Source organism: Lytechinus pictus, chromosome 3, assembly GCF_037042905.1.
Source record: "Lytechinus pictus isolate F3 Inbred chromosome 3, Lp3.0, whole genome shotgun sequence".
Lineage (NCBI taxonomy): Eukaryota > Metazoa > Echinodermata > Echinoidea > Temnopleuroida > Toxopneustidae > Lytechinus > Lytechinus pictus.
Window position 1 is genome coordinate 6,851,567 of NC_087247.1, and position 16,173 is coordinate 6,867,739.

The following is a 16,173-nucleotide window of genomic DNA, read 5'->3' on the forward strand; positions in this document are numbered from 1 at the left end:
ATTGCCTTCACAAGGGTTGGATAGCAATATTAGCAGCAGAGTAAACATACTAATATTATAATGAAGTAGGGAAGGCCAAGGGGGTAGTCTATCCTGATGCATCATAGTGAAAATATGGCATCAGAAAAGGGTGAGATAGTAGTATTATTCAATGAAATATTGCCTTCACAAGGGTTGGATAGCAATATTAGCAGCAGAGTTACCATACTACTAGTATAATGAAATAAGGAAGGCCAAGGGGGTAGTCTATCCTGATGCATCACTGTGAAAATATGGCATCAGAAAAAAAGGTGAGATAGTAGTATTATTCAATGGAATATTGCCTTCACAAGGGTTGGATAGCAATATTAGCAGCAGAGTTACCATACTACTAGTATAATGAAATAAGGAAGGCCAAGGGGGTAGTCTATCCTGATGCATCACTGTGAAAATATGGCATCAGAAAAAAAAGGTGAGATAGTAGTATTATTCAATGGAATATTGCCTTCACAAGGGTTGGATAGCAATATTAGCAGCAGAGTAAACATACTAATATTATAATGAAGTAGGGAAGGCCAAGGGGGTAGTCTATCCTGATGCATCAGTGTGAAAATATGGCATCAGAAAAAGGTGAGATACTAGTATTATTCAATGAACTATTGCCTTCACAAGGGTTGGATAGCAATATTAGCAGCAGAGTAAACATGCTACTAGTATAATGAAGTAGGGAAGGCCGAGGGGGTAGTCTATGCTGATGCATCAGTGTGAAAATATGGCATCAGAAAAAGGTGAGATAGTTGTATTATTCAATGGAATATTGCCTTCAGAAGGGTTGGATAGCAATATTAGCAGCAGAGTCAACATTCTAAGACTACATGTAGGTAGGGAAGGCCAAGGGAGCACCATCATGGATGCATCAGTGGGAAAACATAACATCAGAAAAATATGAGAAACGAACTGTTATTCAATAGAATCTTGCTCTCAAAATGGTTGTCTAATAACATACTCTGATGAAGTGGGTAAGACTAAATCTAAATCAAACCTGGGATGTTTTACAAGGATATAAGTCTGACTAAAATCACACTTAAAATGTAACAATTCATCAAGAAAGGGTTAGATATTAACTGGGAATTATGAAATTGGCAATGAATAGATAATAGATTTAATTGGATAATTGTGACGTCAGTAAGTATTGAGCGATCAATGTTCGATTGGGCAATATTGACAAAAGGATGAATATTGATGATTCGATGGGTAAATATGACTTTAGACAGAGCATATAAATAAATGTATTTAATGGCAAAATATGAATATCAGATATGCAAAAGTATAGAAAAATATTGCCTATTGATATTCAGATGGAAAATGTAAGCTTCAACAATGTTAGATGTGAATTTTGGATTCTAACCAGGTAACCGCTATAGTATCTAACATTTTAAATCTAATCCATCCTAACATTGGAAAGATATGATATCACTCACACAAAATGTTTGCTATCAGTATGTATTGTACATTAGCTAGAAAATATAAAATCATATACAGTACAAGACTCTATTCCAATTATCTGTTTTTTAAAGATTTTATCAAGTAACGTTTGTCAATAACTATAACTCACTTTCTTGCAAGGGATATATTTTTAAGACATGTTAATTCAGAATAAAGGGAGGATCTGAATTCATTCTGTCTCTGTTTATTCTCCTTAATTTCCTTTTGTTTATTCTGTATTTCTACACAAAACAATACCCAGCCCCAACAAAATTTTGAATATTCATTAATTGATATGTTGCTGACTTAGGAATGGGATTGATGTGTGAAATGGCTCCTGAGTTTCAACATTACTGCTAGTTGACTTTGATGTATGTGTTTTTTTTCCCCAGCAGTTCATATCGTGATATTTATATTGACTAATTGAGAATTTCAAGTTACATAAGTTGTGTTGGTGTTGGGAGTCTGAGATAAACTGCCTGACCCAGCACCGACACTGGATGTAGGTTTACATGAATGATTCCAATCACATTCATGATAGCTCAACACCTATTGAGGTCAATCTCAGCATTAGCTTCAGTGTTGTAGTGAATTCATTCCAGTGTTGCCGTCCCAACGGCAGCACCAGCTGAACACTGAAATTTAAAATCACCCATCTTTTATTGTGAAAGTACATGTTTTATGAATGATAATGTTGAAATATTGTCAGTAGAAGAAAAATATGATTAGTTCTAAAATTACTATAGGAAGTTTAAAAAGTCAATTTATTTGCTTTTGGAGGATAACTCTTCTCTTATTGATTAAGTAATCAGTAAAGACATTTAGAACCTTATCTTCATATTTTTAATAACAAAAAAAATCACGGCATCTCTGGTATATATTTGCTCATTATCAAATAGCTTATTGAGCACAATGTAACAAATGCATATATGAGAGCATGCTGTAGACATTCTGCATTCTTAAGCTCAGTTGCCATGGGCAACGTGAAAGAGAGGAAGTTAAACGTCGAGACTGCTCAATTATGTAGACACTGTCTTTGAATACGACTTTGTCACTGTTTACAGAATCAGTGAAAGAGAGTTAGTCACCATGATGGATGAGCCTCATCGGTAAATTGATTTCCCTGTTTCTAGACTGCCGAATCAATCAAGTTTTGCAGTTTACCCGCTTTATATATTCTTGCAAGCACTTTTAAACAACACATTCGGGACAAAGTGACCTCATTTTGTGGTTTGGCCATATACCCTTTGAAACTGAGGCCTCTTACAAAATACACCAGAAGAAAGAGAAGAATGTTTTACTGTATTAGTATCTTTTCTATAGTGGTTGAAATTGGAATGAAAGGAAAATGATCACTGAAATTCTCACATGGGCAGCACAATGGAAAAATGAAATTCTTTTTTCCACACAAATTGGCTAATTCTCTGACTTCTAAAGACATTTCTTTGTCAAGCTTGATTAATTTCTGATACAGAAAAGGGAATATGAAAATAGCAATGAAAAAGATATGAGTTGCCAATTTGAAGAGTGAAATCTGAACAAATATGACTTGTCCCGAATGAGAGCCTGAACACATAGTAGATGGATGGTAGATGATGGAACTCCATCAAATGCAGTTTATTCACCATAGCAGCCTGATATATTTCTTGATTCCTTGGAATTTGAAGTGAAAAACACACACAAGTTTTTAATAGTAAGGTTATGATTAGGAATGCTGTATATATTACATCCAACATCCAACACAAATATGAACATTTACATTTTAGTCTGAGTAATTGACAGTGGATTTCTCAGATTCCTTTTTATAATTTGTTATCATTTCTTAATGATCTACTTTGTGTTCGTGCCATGATAATGACTGTTCATATTGTTGATATTTCCAGTCTTATAAAAAGAGATGAAAAGGAAAAAAACTTTTAAAATGCTATCCTAGTTACATATAAGCTACATGTCATTACAAAATTACTAGAAGGATGCATGCATGTTAATTACAGTAGGTGTTAATAGTCTTTCAAATTATGATTGTAAATTCACAGTTCATTCTGGCCTTTGCGAGAAAAACAAGTGAACTCGTGCATGCTGTGTGGTAAAAGAGCCTTATCAACAGAAAATAATTTTTGATTACAGTGTAATCTATTTCGAATTTTTATATTGATTGTGTTGGCTACTGTAGCAGTCTTTTACCAACCCTTTGAACATGGTATGTTCATAATTAAACTCTAACATGTATGGTGTGCCCTCATGCTCATCATTTATATGCTTTCCTATATTTTCAAGTGTAAAAATTGTAATGGTCCGGTACACGATAGAGACCTCATTTTATGATTAGTGAGGTAGCAAAAATTGGCCGAAAATGATATAGCCCCCAAAATAACCTGTGTGAATTGAAAATGCCCCCTTAAAAATGACTTGTTGAATTTAGAACAAGAAATTTGATTAGAAAAAGGCTAGATAGAATAACAGATTTTATTAAGAATGTTGAAAGTAATTTTGCATGAAGAATTGCTGTTGGAGTACAGTTGTTGTTTGCTATGTGAGATATTAACGTGTCCATGATGATTATGAGTTGCCTTTACTAACACATCATGTACTGAAATGTAGCTAGAAATTGTTGTCGTGGACAATGTAAGTAATTCAGCTTCATTTCTAAAATTTGTTCAATGAAAGTGGTCTACATGTTCATGTATAAACGTGAATTACAGGCCACTGGTACAGTATCTGTAATGTAGCTAGCTCCATCACTGAATATAAGAGAATATGCATAAGGGCAATTCCATAGGTTGGTGGACATGAGCTCAATGTGTCTTTGTACATATAGCCCATCTGAAGCGTAACGTGAGTAACCACTTTATCTGCACCCCTAGTAAAAACCATGTGTTCTTTATTTTTTTAATTATATACAAATTTGTTTCCCTAATATACTTCTTTGAAATGGATATAATCAACTTTCATAAAAGCCTTGCATGAGGACACTTTTCACTTATGTCCACTTTTCATTTTATGCATGTCCAAATCATGTAACATGAGTAACCGACACATTTCAAAGATTTGCCAGGAGCATAATGAAATTTCCCAAGTTTTGTTTTTATACAAAGGATAGTCAGACTGCGTACTATGTTGTGATAAAGAGATGTTTAATTCCTATCAATAATAATGGAGTTTAATACAGCTCCAAGTATGAGTCAAGGTGTCTCCAAATGTAACGTGAGTAACCGTGGAATAGCCCTTAATGTAATTGGTCCACAATGCAATGTGGAACAAGCTATAAATGCAATCAACCCATGCATCTTCCATTTGAGTTCCATTTGAAACCTTAACCTCTTGCTTATTGGAACCGGGTGATCACTGAAAAAGTCATTGAGAATCATTTGAGTCAGTAGTCAACAGGTTAAACCTAAGTACTGTACATGCAGTTGCAACTGACAATGATTTGATGAGAAAGTCTTTGAAATCCAGGTTAGAGGGGCCTACCATTGACAAATCATGGGGAAATTGAATCAGTACAAAATTTGCAAAAGGCCAATTGACTTGCATAATGTAATCCGTCAGTCATGAGAGCCCGTCGGACTAATGTGATAAAAGTACGTACAGCACAAATTTGACCAAACTCGTGATCGTTATTTACTTCGGGTCGTCGCATTCTTCAACAATCCCAATTCCTAGGTCTCTTGATTGCTTAACCAAAACAAATATCCTCTGTGAAGTTGCATGTTTCAAAGTGAGTTTTCAAAGTTAGTCTACTACCCATCGCTCTCCTATTAGACCTCCCATACATGCCGGCATCTATTACATAACACCCCCAATCAGTCTGGAAGCAGGCCTTGTAATTGCTCTTCCATATCATACATGTAAGCTGTTTTCTCGTCGAGCGAAATTTGAAACACAGCAATTAATCATGGCACTTGGAACAGACTATCCTTACAGTGAAAGTAAGCTGAGTGGAAGACTTGAATCCCTTCTCTGTTCTGAGATAGGTCTTGATTTCCCCATGATTTGTCAATGGTAGGCCGTTTTAATTGTCACCGTACCTTCATAGATCTAGGTCTTGGTCACCAACATAGATACAGTAAGCACATGTGGGACAGTTAGTTTTATTGCTTGGAGAAAGATGACATCTGGATGGAATGCCATTTAAATGTGTCCAATGACACATTTTCTATGAGGATCATTTGACACATATTCACGTGCAAACACTCTAGCGGCCGTTTTGTTGCATTCTGCTCAAAGTCATTTTATGAATGGCATTTAATCTTTTATATTTATATTCTCATTTGTTTTCCAGCATACCTGAGCTGCTACGTCAAAGCAACAACACGTCCACACCTCCTTCCACCATCTCATCCCCTGTCAACCAGTCGGCGGCCTCGAGGGATTCCCCCAACCAGAGCCCCGTCTACTCTGTCCCACCCGCCAGGCGGGACCTGCCAGAGGAAAGGGAAGATGATGACGAGGAGGAGGAGGACGACGACCAGACGGCTGAATACCAGGTTCCTCGGTCAACTCCAGTTGAGGTTGGTTTCTTAAAATTCTCCTTCAATCTTTGTTTCGTTAACTTTTTTTTCATTGATAGGATGGCCAGGCCCCTGTTACTCAAAGCTTGATTATTGAGGGTTGATTTTTGAAGGTCAAGTCCACCCCAGAAATTTTTATTTTAACCACAGTATATATATATTTTACATCCCATTTTGATGAAATTTTCAGTGTCATGCTAGTTTGATTTTCTTTAAGCGAGATTACATCATGAGACATGTCCAATCACGCATACATAGATTACGATCAATCACTAGGCTTTGTGTTACAGGGTCTATGGATATGGATTGCTTGCTATTTAGTAGAAGAAGATCATAATAATAATAATAATAGGCATTTATATAGCGCCATCTATCTAGAAATATTATATTCCGAGGCGCGTTGTTATTATTATTACCCCGGCTTTATCATACAAACTAATAAGGAGAATATTATTTGTCTACTAACATTTGACAGCTGTACTTTGTAAAATGCTTTAAAGTGATTAGAAATTAAGAAATGTATTGTTTTAATTGAATGGAATTGGATCTTTACACAGCCTAATAAGAATCCAGCGGCAGACATGACGACACACAACGGCACATCTCCTTCCTCTCCACCACCTCAAACCAACGGCAGTAATCTACCATCAGGCGTACTATATAGAGTAAGTAATGGGTCTTTATTTGTTTCTCCATCTCTCTCTCTCTCTCTCTCTCTCTGTCCCCATCTCTGTCTCTTTCTTCTTTTTCTCTATCTCCTTTTCTCTCCCTTTTCTTTTGTGTTTTCTCTCCCTCTCTCTCTTGTAGTACTTTCTCTAGTAGCATTCTCTTATAACCCCCCCCCCCGCACTACTCTCTCTTCATTGTCTCAAGTAGAGCCACTGACTTTGATATTTTAGACAACCCAATTTGAATCGATCTCCTTTTAGCACATTCTCATCACAGATACCTTGTCCTCTGACATTTTATTTAGAATATTCTCTATTGGAAAAGAGTTCTAATAAGTATTTTATGATATATAGAATATCACAACCCAGGTGGTATCTAAGTTTAGTTTTCTACTCCAACTCTTTTATTTGTAAGACCTGCCTCCAAAGGCAGGTCAATGATCAACGAGATAAAGTTGGATGTCTTTGATCTACTCAATAATGATTTTTTTTTTAAATGTCCTTTTATATTCTCCCTTTTCAGGCAAAAGCAACACATGATTACCAACCGAGAGACTCTGATGAATTGACGCTGACTAAAGGAGACATGGTATTTGTTATACCATTTGAAGACCCAGAAGACCAGGTAGGATAAGATTAAACAGTACCCTATTGGGACAGTTAGCTCACATATTGAAGGAGATTGAAATCCTTGGAATAAGTTAGCTTGTGTGAAAACAGAAAAGTGACAAAATCGAATGATTGAAAGTTTGAGAAACAAGTGGAACGCCACTGGCAGTCTCGCCTGCATTACGCAATTCGATATAAAGCAGCAGTGCTTCCTTTGAAAACAGCTAACGAATAATTATTCACAGAAGAAAACACTAATATGATAATGAAATATTATGTCCATTGACCCCTAATGACCTTTGACCATGTGACCTAAGACATGTGCAAAACAATCATTCATACTTGATTACCCTTATGTCGATGTTTCATGAGCTAAATCCATAAACTTTCTAAGTTATGATGCCAATTCAAAACATACTCCCAACACGGCCAGAGTTCATTGACCTTTAAATGACCTTTGATCTTGGCCATTTTCCTGAAATGTGCACAGGGTATTCAGGGATACATTGCTGTCCAAGTTTCATGAACTAGATCCATAAACTTCTAAAGTTATAATGACAGTTCCACAAATACCCCCAACATTACCAAAGTTTGTTAACCCTAAACGACCTTTGACCTTAGTCATGTGACCTGAAACTCGCACAGGATGTTCAAGGGTACTTGATTGCTCTTCTGTCCAAGTTTCATGAACTAGATCCATAAAATTTCAAAGTTATGATGACAATTCCTCAAATAACCCCAACATGGCCAAAGTTCGTTGACCCTAAGTGACCTGTGACCTTGGTCATGTGACCTGAAACTGGCACATGATATTCAGGGATACATGGTTGCTCTTATTTCCAAGTTTCATAAACAAGATCTATAAACTTTTAAAGTTATGATGACAATTCCTCAAATAACCCCAATATGGCCAAATTTCGTTGACCGTAAGTGACCTTTGACCTTAATCATGTAACCTGAAACTCAGGCAGGATCTTCAGTGATACACTATTACCCTTATGTCTAAGTTTTCTGAACTAGGTCCATATAATTTCGATGTTATTACAACATTAAAAAAACTTAACCTTGGTTAAGATTTTGATATGGATTCCCCCAACATGGTCTAAGTTCATTGACCCTAAATGACCTTTGACCTTGGTCATGTGACCTGAAACTTAGGCAGGATGTTCAGTAATACTTGATTACCCTTATGTCCAAGTTTCATGAACTAGGGCCATATACTTTCTAAGTTATGATGACATTTCAAAAACTTAAACTTGGTTAAGATTTCAGTGTTGACGACGCCGCCGCTGTCGGAAAAGCGGCGCCTATAGTCTCGCTCTGCTATGCAGGCGAGACAAAAATAAATTTAAAAAACATAGAAGTGTAAAAGAAATGTATAAATCGTAAAGAAATTCATTTTGATATCATATTTTTTTCATGGTAGATTCTCTAAGAAAGCGACAAAGAGTTTCTTGACCAAAAATTATTATATTTGGACCTTTATTTCTGGATTTAGAGCAGAATTTTGATTTCTTGCATTAATTAGCTTAATCAATGAAATCACCCTATTTTTTCGAAACATCAACTGTCAATTTTGTAGATTATGTCAAAGGCAACATGGGTGTCAATTTTTGGCGTGATCATGCATTCAGCAGCCGAGATCCAGAGCTTCGTATGATCTACCAAAATACTCCTGCTGAGTTAGGGTTATGCATTAATTTCAAGTTCATGAATGAAGATCAATGAATGAATGATGGATGTATAGCTCTTCACACCTTCCCTTCTGAGCAGATACCGTCTTTGAGCCCACTTTATTACCATAACATTCCATGTTTCTTATGTTAATTTAGGATGAAGGCTGGTTAATGGGGTACAAGGAGACCACGGGAGATAGAGGCGTCTTTCCTGAGAACTTCACTTCAAAATGCTGATAGCTATGATCTTGGCACCCATTCTCTTTCTTAGTTCACATTGCATCATCGGAGGGATTTACACTGACCTGAACAAAAGGGCCCGGCATCATAAATTCATCAACAAAAAATATCAAAATTTGGTGGCAAATTTGCTCTTGGCCAATCTAATGTATGAGGTCTCAGTCATGCATAAAGACTTGCATAACTTTAAGAGCCTAATGAAACGGCCACAGGTGGGTGTTTCATAAAGCTGTTCGTAAGTAACAAGCAACTTTATGAACGTCTGGTGACCTTTTCTTCGGAACTAAATCAAAACCTATTTGGTGTATATCATTGAAACAAGAAAGGGTCACCAGTCTTTTGTAAAGTTGCTCGTAAACTATGAACAGCTTTATGAATGACCTACATTGTTAGCATTGTAAGTGATAACTGTTTAGCAGTACATGTGTTTGTTTCGAGCTGTAAAGTGTAGTTTTGTCCAAAAGGTGAAAGGCACTCATCAGTGCAGTGAATAATCCTCATTAAGGTATACGCAGGACTTAATTATCAACACGACTGCCACCTCAGAATATTGGTGGTGTTTACTATATATACTGGGGTTCATAAAGCTGTTTTCAGAATTACAAGTGACTATAAATAAAAGATACAATATGAAGTGCTCATACAAGAGTCCATGGACTTTACAGACTTTTTATAAAAGTCTATTTTTTTCATGATCTTTTTAAAATTTTGACAAACGATATACGCTGCATTGTTAATATATTATGTTAATATTATAAATGTTGATCATCATGAGCATATTTCAATTTTAGCTTACAGGATTAAATGTGATTTGGATATCCACCTGGCACTAAATATTCCTCTCTTCTTAAAAGTCTTTTGTAACTTTGCAAACAGCGTCATGAAAAATTCCCTTCAGGCCGTTTCATAAGTTATGAATTAGTATGCATGACTGGTGACCCCATTCTTGTGCCAATGGATGTATCCCTTTATGGCTGACATTATGACCTAAGAACATGTTCCAGTTGTGTGTAAAGTCATGCATAACTTTATGAAAACATTCATTATCATGTTGGCCTTGTATCAAAGCATGCATGAAAGAAGGAATCTTTTTTTTTCCATTTTTGGTGAAGATTTCTTCTTAAAGAGAATGTGGTGGAGTGATTAGATATTATCACACTGAACTTTTATTGCTGTTATTTAAAATAGTTCAAAGGCAATAGGCTCTTGTATATCAACTAGTGTGCTCAGTGATGTTATAATTTCGTAAATAATAATTCCTTGGTTAGATTAATAGGGAGGATGTGGAAGCTACAACTGTAGCCTGAGAATGGTATGAAATTTATTGGGTTCAAATTGGGTTCTGTTATCAATACTGAAATGTTATTCAAACTAACCAAAAAAAACTTATATGATGCTCATCACAGCATTGAATTTTGAAGAACTATATATTTATTTTCATATCCTGATTTTAACTTGAATACATTTTTTCCATTTTCCCTCTTGTACAACATTAAATAGTGTCAGTTTTATATAGAGAGTAATGATTTGAGTGATTAGTGGTAATGTGAATGTGAATGGTTAGTTCTTGTGTGGGAAGTAAGGAATATCTAAGAAAATTGATTTTCTCCTGACATTTATATCATATAGTAGTTGGTCCAAGCGTTCTAAAACTGTTCAAGCTGAATGTAAAATAGAAGGGTAATCAGTTTGATGAAATCATCCTCATTTAAAGGGGAATCCAATCCAAATAGAAACTTGTTTTCAGAGGAAAAAGAAAAATCTGACAAGTTGATAGGTGAAAGTTTGAACAATACTGGCCAAACAACAAGAAAGTTATAAATTTTTAAAAGTTGTAAATATTGGTAATCACTATACACATGGAGACTTCAAATTGGCCGCATGTGGGATGGCATAGTGATGTCAGGCAAGGACTACTCTTCCATGTACTCCAATACATAAAATGGTTAAAATTTCGTTTTTTTTTTCAAAAGTTTACTTTGAATTATATTTTTTCTTTCATGAGGACATATAACAATATGCTACCTGGGTTATATTTTGATTACTGCCCCAGGAGAATGGGTACTTAGATGAAAACCACAAATCCCTGATAATAAAGTACATGGCCTATGGGAAAGTTGTCCTTGCCCCTTGTCATAATTTACTTACTCAGTTGCCAATTTGAAATCTACATAGTCTTAAGGATTTCAATTTTAAAGCAGCCATAACTTTTTTATTGCTTGTCCAATTTCTTTCAAACTTTCACCATTCTGTTTTATTTATTTTTCTCCTTCGACGCAACATTTTATGACCAAGGCTGGATTCCCCTTTTAACTGTCAAATATTTGCCATAATTCCTTGCCTCCTCCCATTAAAAAAAAAATTAATAAAATATGAAGAGGTGAAGGAAATACTTTATTTTTAGAATATCACAAATTTTTACATCTCTTGTAAGGGGTGAGACAGGTTTCTTGTGAAGTAGGTAGATTGTTTTGCACTTGCAATTATTTGATTGGGCATTCATGTAAAAAAGAAGGTATACAAAGCAGGGATTTTCATCAAAAGCAAGATTGTTTTTACATGATATCATGTCTTGATGTATAAACTAAAAGTTTGTAATATATAAAAAAGTATGTATAACGTTCCCCTATATGTGAGACCTTACTAAAGTGATTTGCCTCTGTTTTATAGTTCACATAGCAAGCTGTTATGCTCCCAAATGGCTGGAGCGGATCATGAAGTGAACTAAGATTTGAGAAACATGAGGGTCAGATGAATGTGAAGACTGATTGTTATTTGGATTTTTCCATCAAATTATTACATCATACAGTTATTGGATAGATCTTTTGAAATATTTTTTAATTTAATATCACGGGGATGTTATGTGGAGCGTTGTGGCCCAGTGGATTAGTATCCGGACTTTGAAACAGAGGGTCGTGGGTTCGAATCCCAGCCATGGCGTAATTTCCTTCGGCAAGAAATTTATCCACATTGTGCTGCACTCGACCCAGATGAGGTAAATGGATACCGGCACGAAGTAATTCCTCAAAAAGCTGTACGCACCACAATCGGTAGACTAGCTTAACCGGGGTAATATAGGAGCGCCTTGAGCACCTCGCAAGGTGGATACGTGCGCTATACAAATCCTATATTATTTATTTATAAGTTATTAATTTTTCAAAATCCCAGCTTCCATTCTAAAAGGTCAACAGTTCAAATATACCATTGAAAACTGTGGTGTTGGTAGTCTTGTTTTTTTTTCTCTCCCGAACATTTACCTAATGAAATATGAGAATTATCCCACAAAATATTTGCAAGTTTGAAATATTTTGTCTAGACATATTGGACATAAGGTCTCTTGGGCTCTGTGGTGCTGTAACACAAAACATAACTATTAATCGTAGAATAGATTTTTATGATTGATTGCTTTTGACAACAATGTACATTCAATCATGAAAATCCCGATCAGTTGTTAAGCTTTGTTGGACAGAACCCAGTAGCTTAGTGATCATGATTTAACTTTTATAGACTAAGAGTGAGTAACTGACAGTAATGTCATGCTGACAAAATTTGTGTTTGATTTTTATCTTGGCGTGTGTAGTTGCTTTTAGTCATAGAAATTATCATGGGTTTGTGAGGATAATGTGTCATGAAAGATTTTAAACTGCAGTAACTTGAAGGGCACCGCATGCTGTAAACTATCCTGAACGAGTCCAAGTTCTTTAATATTTATTTCGCTTGAATCAGAGGGCTCCCCATCTCGGTGTGTGAATGAAGCTCCATGGAATTATTTGCGTAACTTAGGTGCTTATTTTGATTGACGGTTAGTAGGTTCGCAGTGATACTGTTTTTGTCTTAAAATTTTGAAGGATTATCTCCTGTTAATCATTACACCATTGAATTCTCATTGTTAATGTACTGTACTCGTGATGCTGGTCCGAAATTACACCAGTGGCATACATGTGGTAACGTTATCACTTCATCTCACTGATGATTGCGCAATAAGGGGGCGTGTCTCCTGAGCACAATTACAAATGGGTTGATGTGCTACATACAGCATGCTACTTGTATTTTTAAGTGTAACTTATAACTCACTCAACTCATAACTTCTGTAACTGCCCCTTAATTATGATACCAGAAATGAGACAGTTTTCTCTTTTTATGAATTTAATGATAAGAGGTACTTTTGAATTCCTCTCTTCTGAACAAAGGCATTTCCTATTTTCCAGGCAGTGCTAATTATTGATGGTTTTGAATGAAATTATACATGTAAATTTTAGCTCCTTGACTTCCTCATAGACAGCATTTGTAATACTTGAGCATTATTTATGAAGCATGAATTGATTGGATTATCGCATCACCCGTTTGGGGTTCACATTGGGTCAGTATTTATATTTCATTTTCAATGTATTGTGAAGTTAATTGAGCTATGCAATGAAGACATCATTTTTTATTGCTTATTTTGTTGTTATTTTTTTATTGATTAATTTGTGGAATGTTTTAATATACTTGATTTTTTATATTAACCACTTTCTATCTCTTTGTCTCTATCTCTTTCCTTTTCTCCCTTTTCTTGCAAATTTGAATGCTTAAATTATTTTTGTTTTTAAATTAGGTTACTATGAACAGCACCCCTTGATTTTGGTTTGATTGTATATATCTTGCTCAAGTTTTGTTTCATTCTATCACATTATCAATATCCTTGTTTCTGTCTTGTGCTTTTAGTTCAAGACTGAATTATCAGAATTTCTCTTCGTATACCCTTTGTTTCAAATGTCTATTTATTAGATGTTAGATAATCAAGAGTTTAAATTAACTCCATGATATTGGCTGTACAATATGCCCTGTGCTCAAAAATTGTATCCCTGTCTTATGACCTTTATTTTAGATCATAATCACAATGTCCATAAAAATGTATTTGAACATTTATATATATGAGGCAAGTATGGAGAACACATAAAGATTCCGATATCACTTTAATTTGTAATACTAAAATGATTGTAACCTTTTGCACAAAACTGCCATGAAAAGGATAAATTTAGAGATAGTTTAATCTTATTGGGGGAAAATGTTTAAAAGCATTAAAAGTGGGATGAATGAAGACATAATCAGGGAATATTTGTTTCTTTCATTTCACATCTTACATTATGTATGAATAGTATTTTTTATGTTGTAATTAGATGATATTATACCATAAATACATAACTCTTTGAAATCATGATTGTAGTTTGTAGTTAATCAATATAGTCATGCAATTGGAATTTAGGAAATATGCCAAGCTATCAATATTTAATGTTAAATCCTTTTCTGATTGTGATCATAAATGTGAAATGATTGTCTGGTGTTTGTACTTTGGTCTATTGTCAATCATCATGGAAAATATCAGACGAGTCTTGTCTGTGAATGTTAAGGAAGAATATATGTTTTGTCTTTGTATTTATTAATGTTTTGATGTGTAATCTTTTTATCAACAGCTCCTCTTCTCCAATTTTGAAGGAAGATGAAAACAAAATCACTGTCAACTAAAGGTTTTTTTTTCTTGCACTATTTTTAAGAAATCTAGATGGCAATGATCAGCATTTATGCCCATTCTGATATCAAATATATATTGATTTTCAAATGTGGATGAAATAAGGATACAGAAATGGGAATGCTCATGACTTTGATTTTAGGCAATCTGCAGTAATGTAATGAGGGTATAACTACTAGGTCCAATTACATCAAACTTACCATAAATGTTAACTCGGCCATCAATGGTAAATACTATGGTAGAAATGTCCAACAGCCAATCAAGATCAGGATTCAATAGAAAAAAGGGAAAATTATGACAATTACCCTTTTTATGGGTTTAATCAATGAAAAGTGTGCCACAAGGGGCCTGTTGCATAAAACTTTTTACCTGAGAAAACTCAGGTATTTTTTACCTTAGTTTTTGCCCTGTGTTAAAGTCAATGGCAGAAATCAGACTAACCTTATTTTTCAGTTTTTACCGGAGTTTTCTCGGGTAAAAAGTTTTATGCAACAGGCTGCAGGTGTTATAGTCCACATAGGATTAGTGAATTTTCTCCCATTGAGTTACTAGCGTTTAGCATTATTTTCCTTCCAATTATGGATACATACCGATATAAATTTTGAAGATGTTTAACAAATATCCTTTCTATATTTCCTTGTGAAGTTCCATATGATATAAAGCTGGTGAGTGGGCAAATACTGATTTCCATAATATCTTATGAACTTATTCCTAGCATTTATCGTGATCAAGTTCATTTTTCGTACAATATTCTCCCCTTTTTTCACCTATATCTAGGGTAGTCTCTTTCGGCTTGGAAACAGTAGTTATTACATCGTTCCCCAACCTATTCCCCCCCCCCCAACAAAAAAAATGGAACAGAATTTAAGAAAAATTAATTGTTGAGGCAGATCTCATTGAATATATACATAATATGATTGAGCAAAATGAAATATATTTATGGATGGTACTGTGAAGTTCATATTATAATCTTTTACTGTATTGAATATTGTAATGAAAATCCTTTATGGATTCATTTCATACACTTTTGATTAAAAATATAGAATTTCCATGACTGAAGACAATCAATTTAATAACTTACAAGTTTCAGGGTATGCCATTTTTCCATATCTTGTTATGTACTAAAACTTTATAATTTAATATCTAAGGACTAATATTATTGTCATTATTTTTCATCATCATAAATTATACTCAAGTTGTCATAGTTTTATAATGTAGTGCGTTGCTTGCATATTGACTTTGGGATCGGAACAAGTAGCACACTCTAGCTGGTCACAATATTCATTTTGTATAAAATTGTATGGAAATATATGTAAAATAAAAAGACTAAACATAACTTTCTATATGCTATTTATATATCTCTCTTGTATCAAAGTGTATGAAAAGTGCATTGTACATCTCTCTCTGCAATCTATTATATGTATTGTATACTATTCGCTATATGGCCTGTTATATACTCACTGTCTGCGTGTATGTCACTACGTAGATTAGGAAAT

At 34.7% G+C, this 16,173-nt stretch overlaps 1 protein-coding gene across 1 annotated transcript in view; it reads left to right on the forward strand.

Annotated features, from left to right (window-relative positions):
- The window catches only part of LOC129255973 (myc box-dependent-interacting protein 1-like), a 33,312-nt gene extending 17,808 nt beyond the window's left edge, over positions 1 to 15,504 (forward strand). The window contains exons 7-10 of the mRNA XM_054894288.2: positions 5,747 to 5,975; positions 6,533 to 6,640; positions 7,167 to 7,268; positions 9,085 to 15,504. Coding sequence (XP_054750263.2) covers positions 5,747 to 5,975; positions 6,533 to 6,640; positions 7,167 to 7,268; positions 9,085 to 9,165 — 520 coding nt within the window. The 3' untranslated portion in view covers positions 9,166 to 15,504. The remainder of the gene's footprint in view (positions 1 to 5,746; positions 5,976 to 6,532; positions 6,641 to 7,166; positions 7,269 to 9,084) is intronic.
- Positions 15,505 to 16,173: the final 669 nt, after the last annotated feature.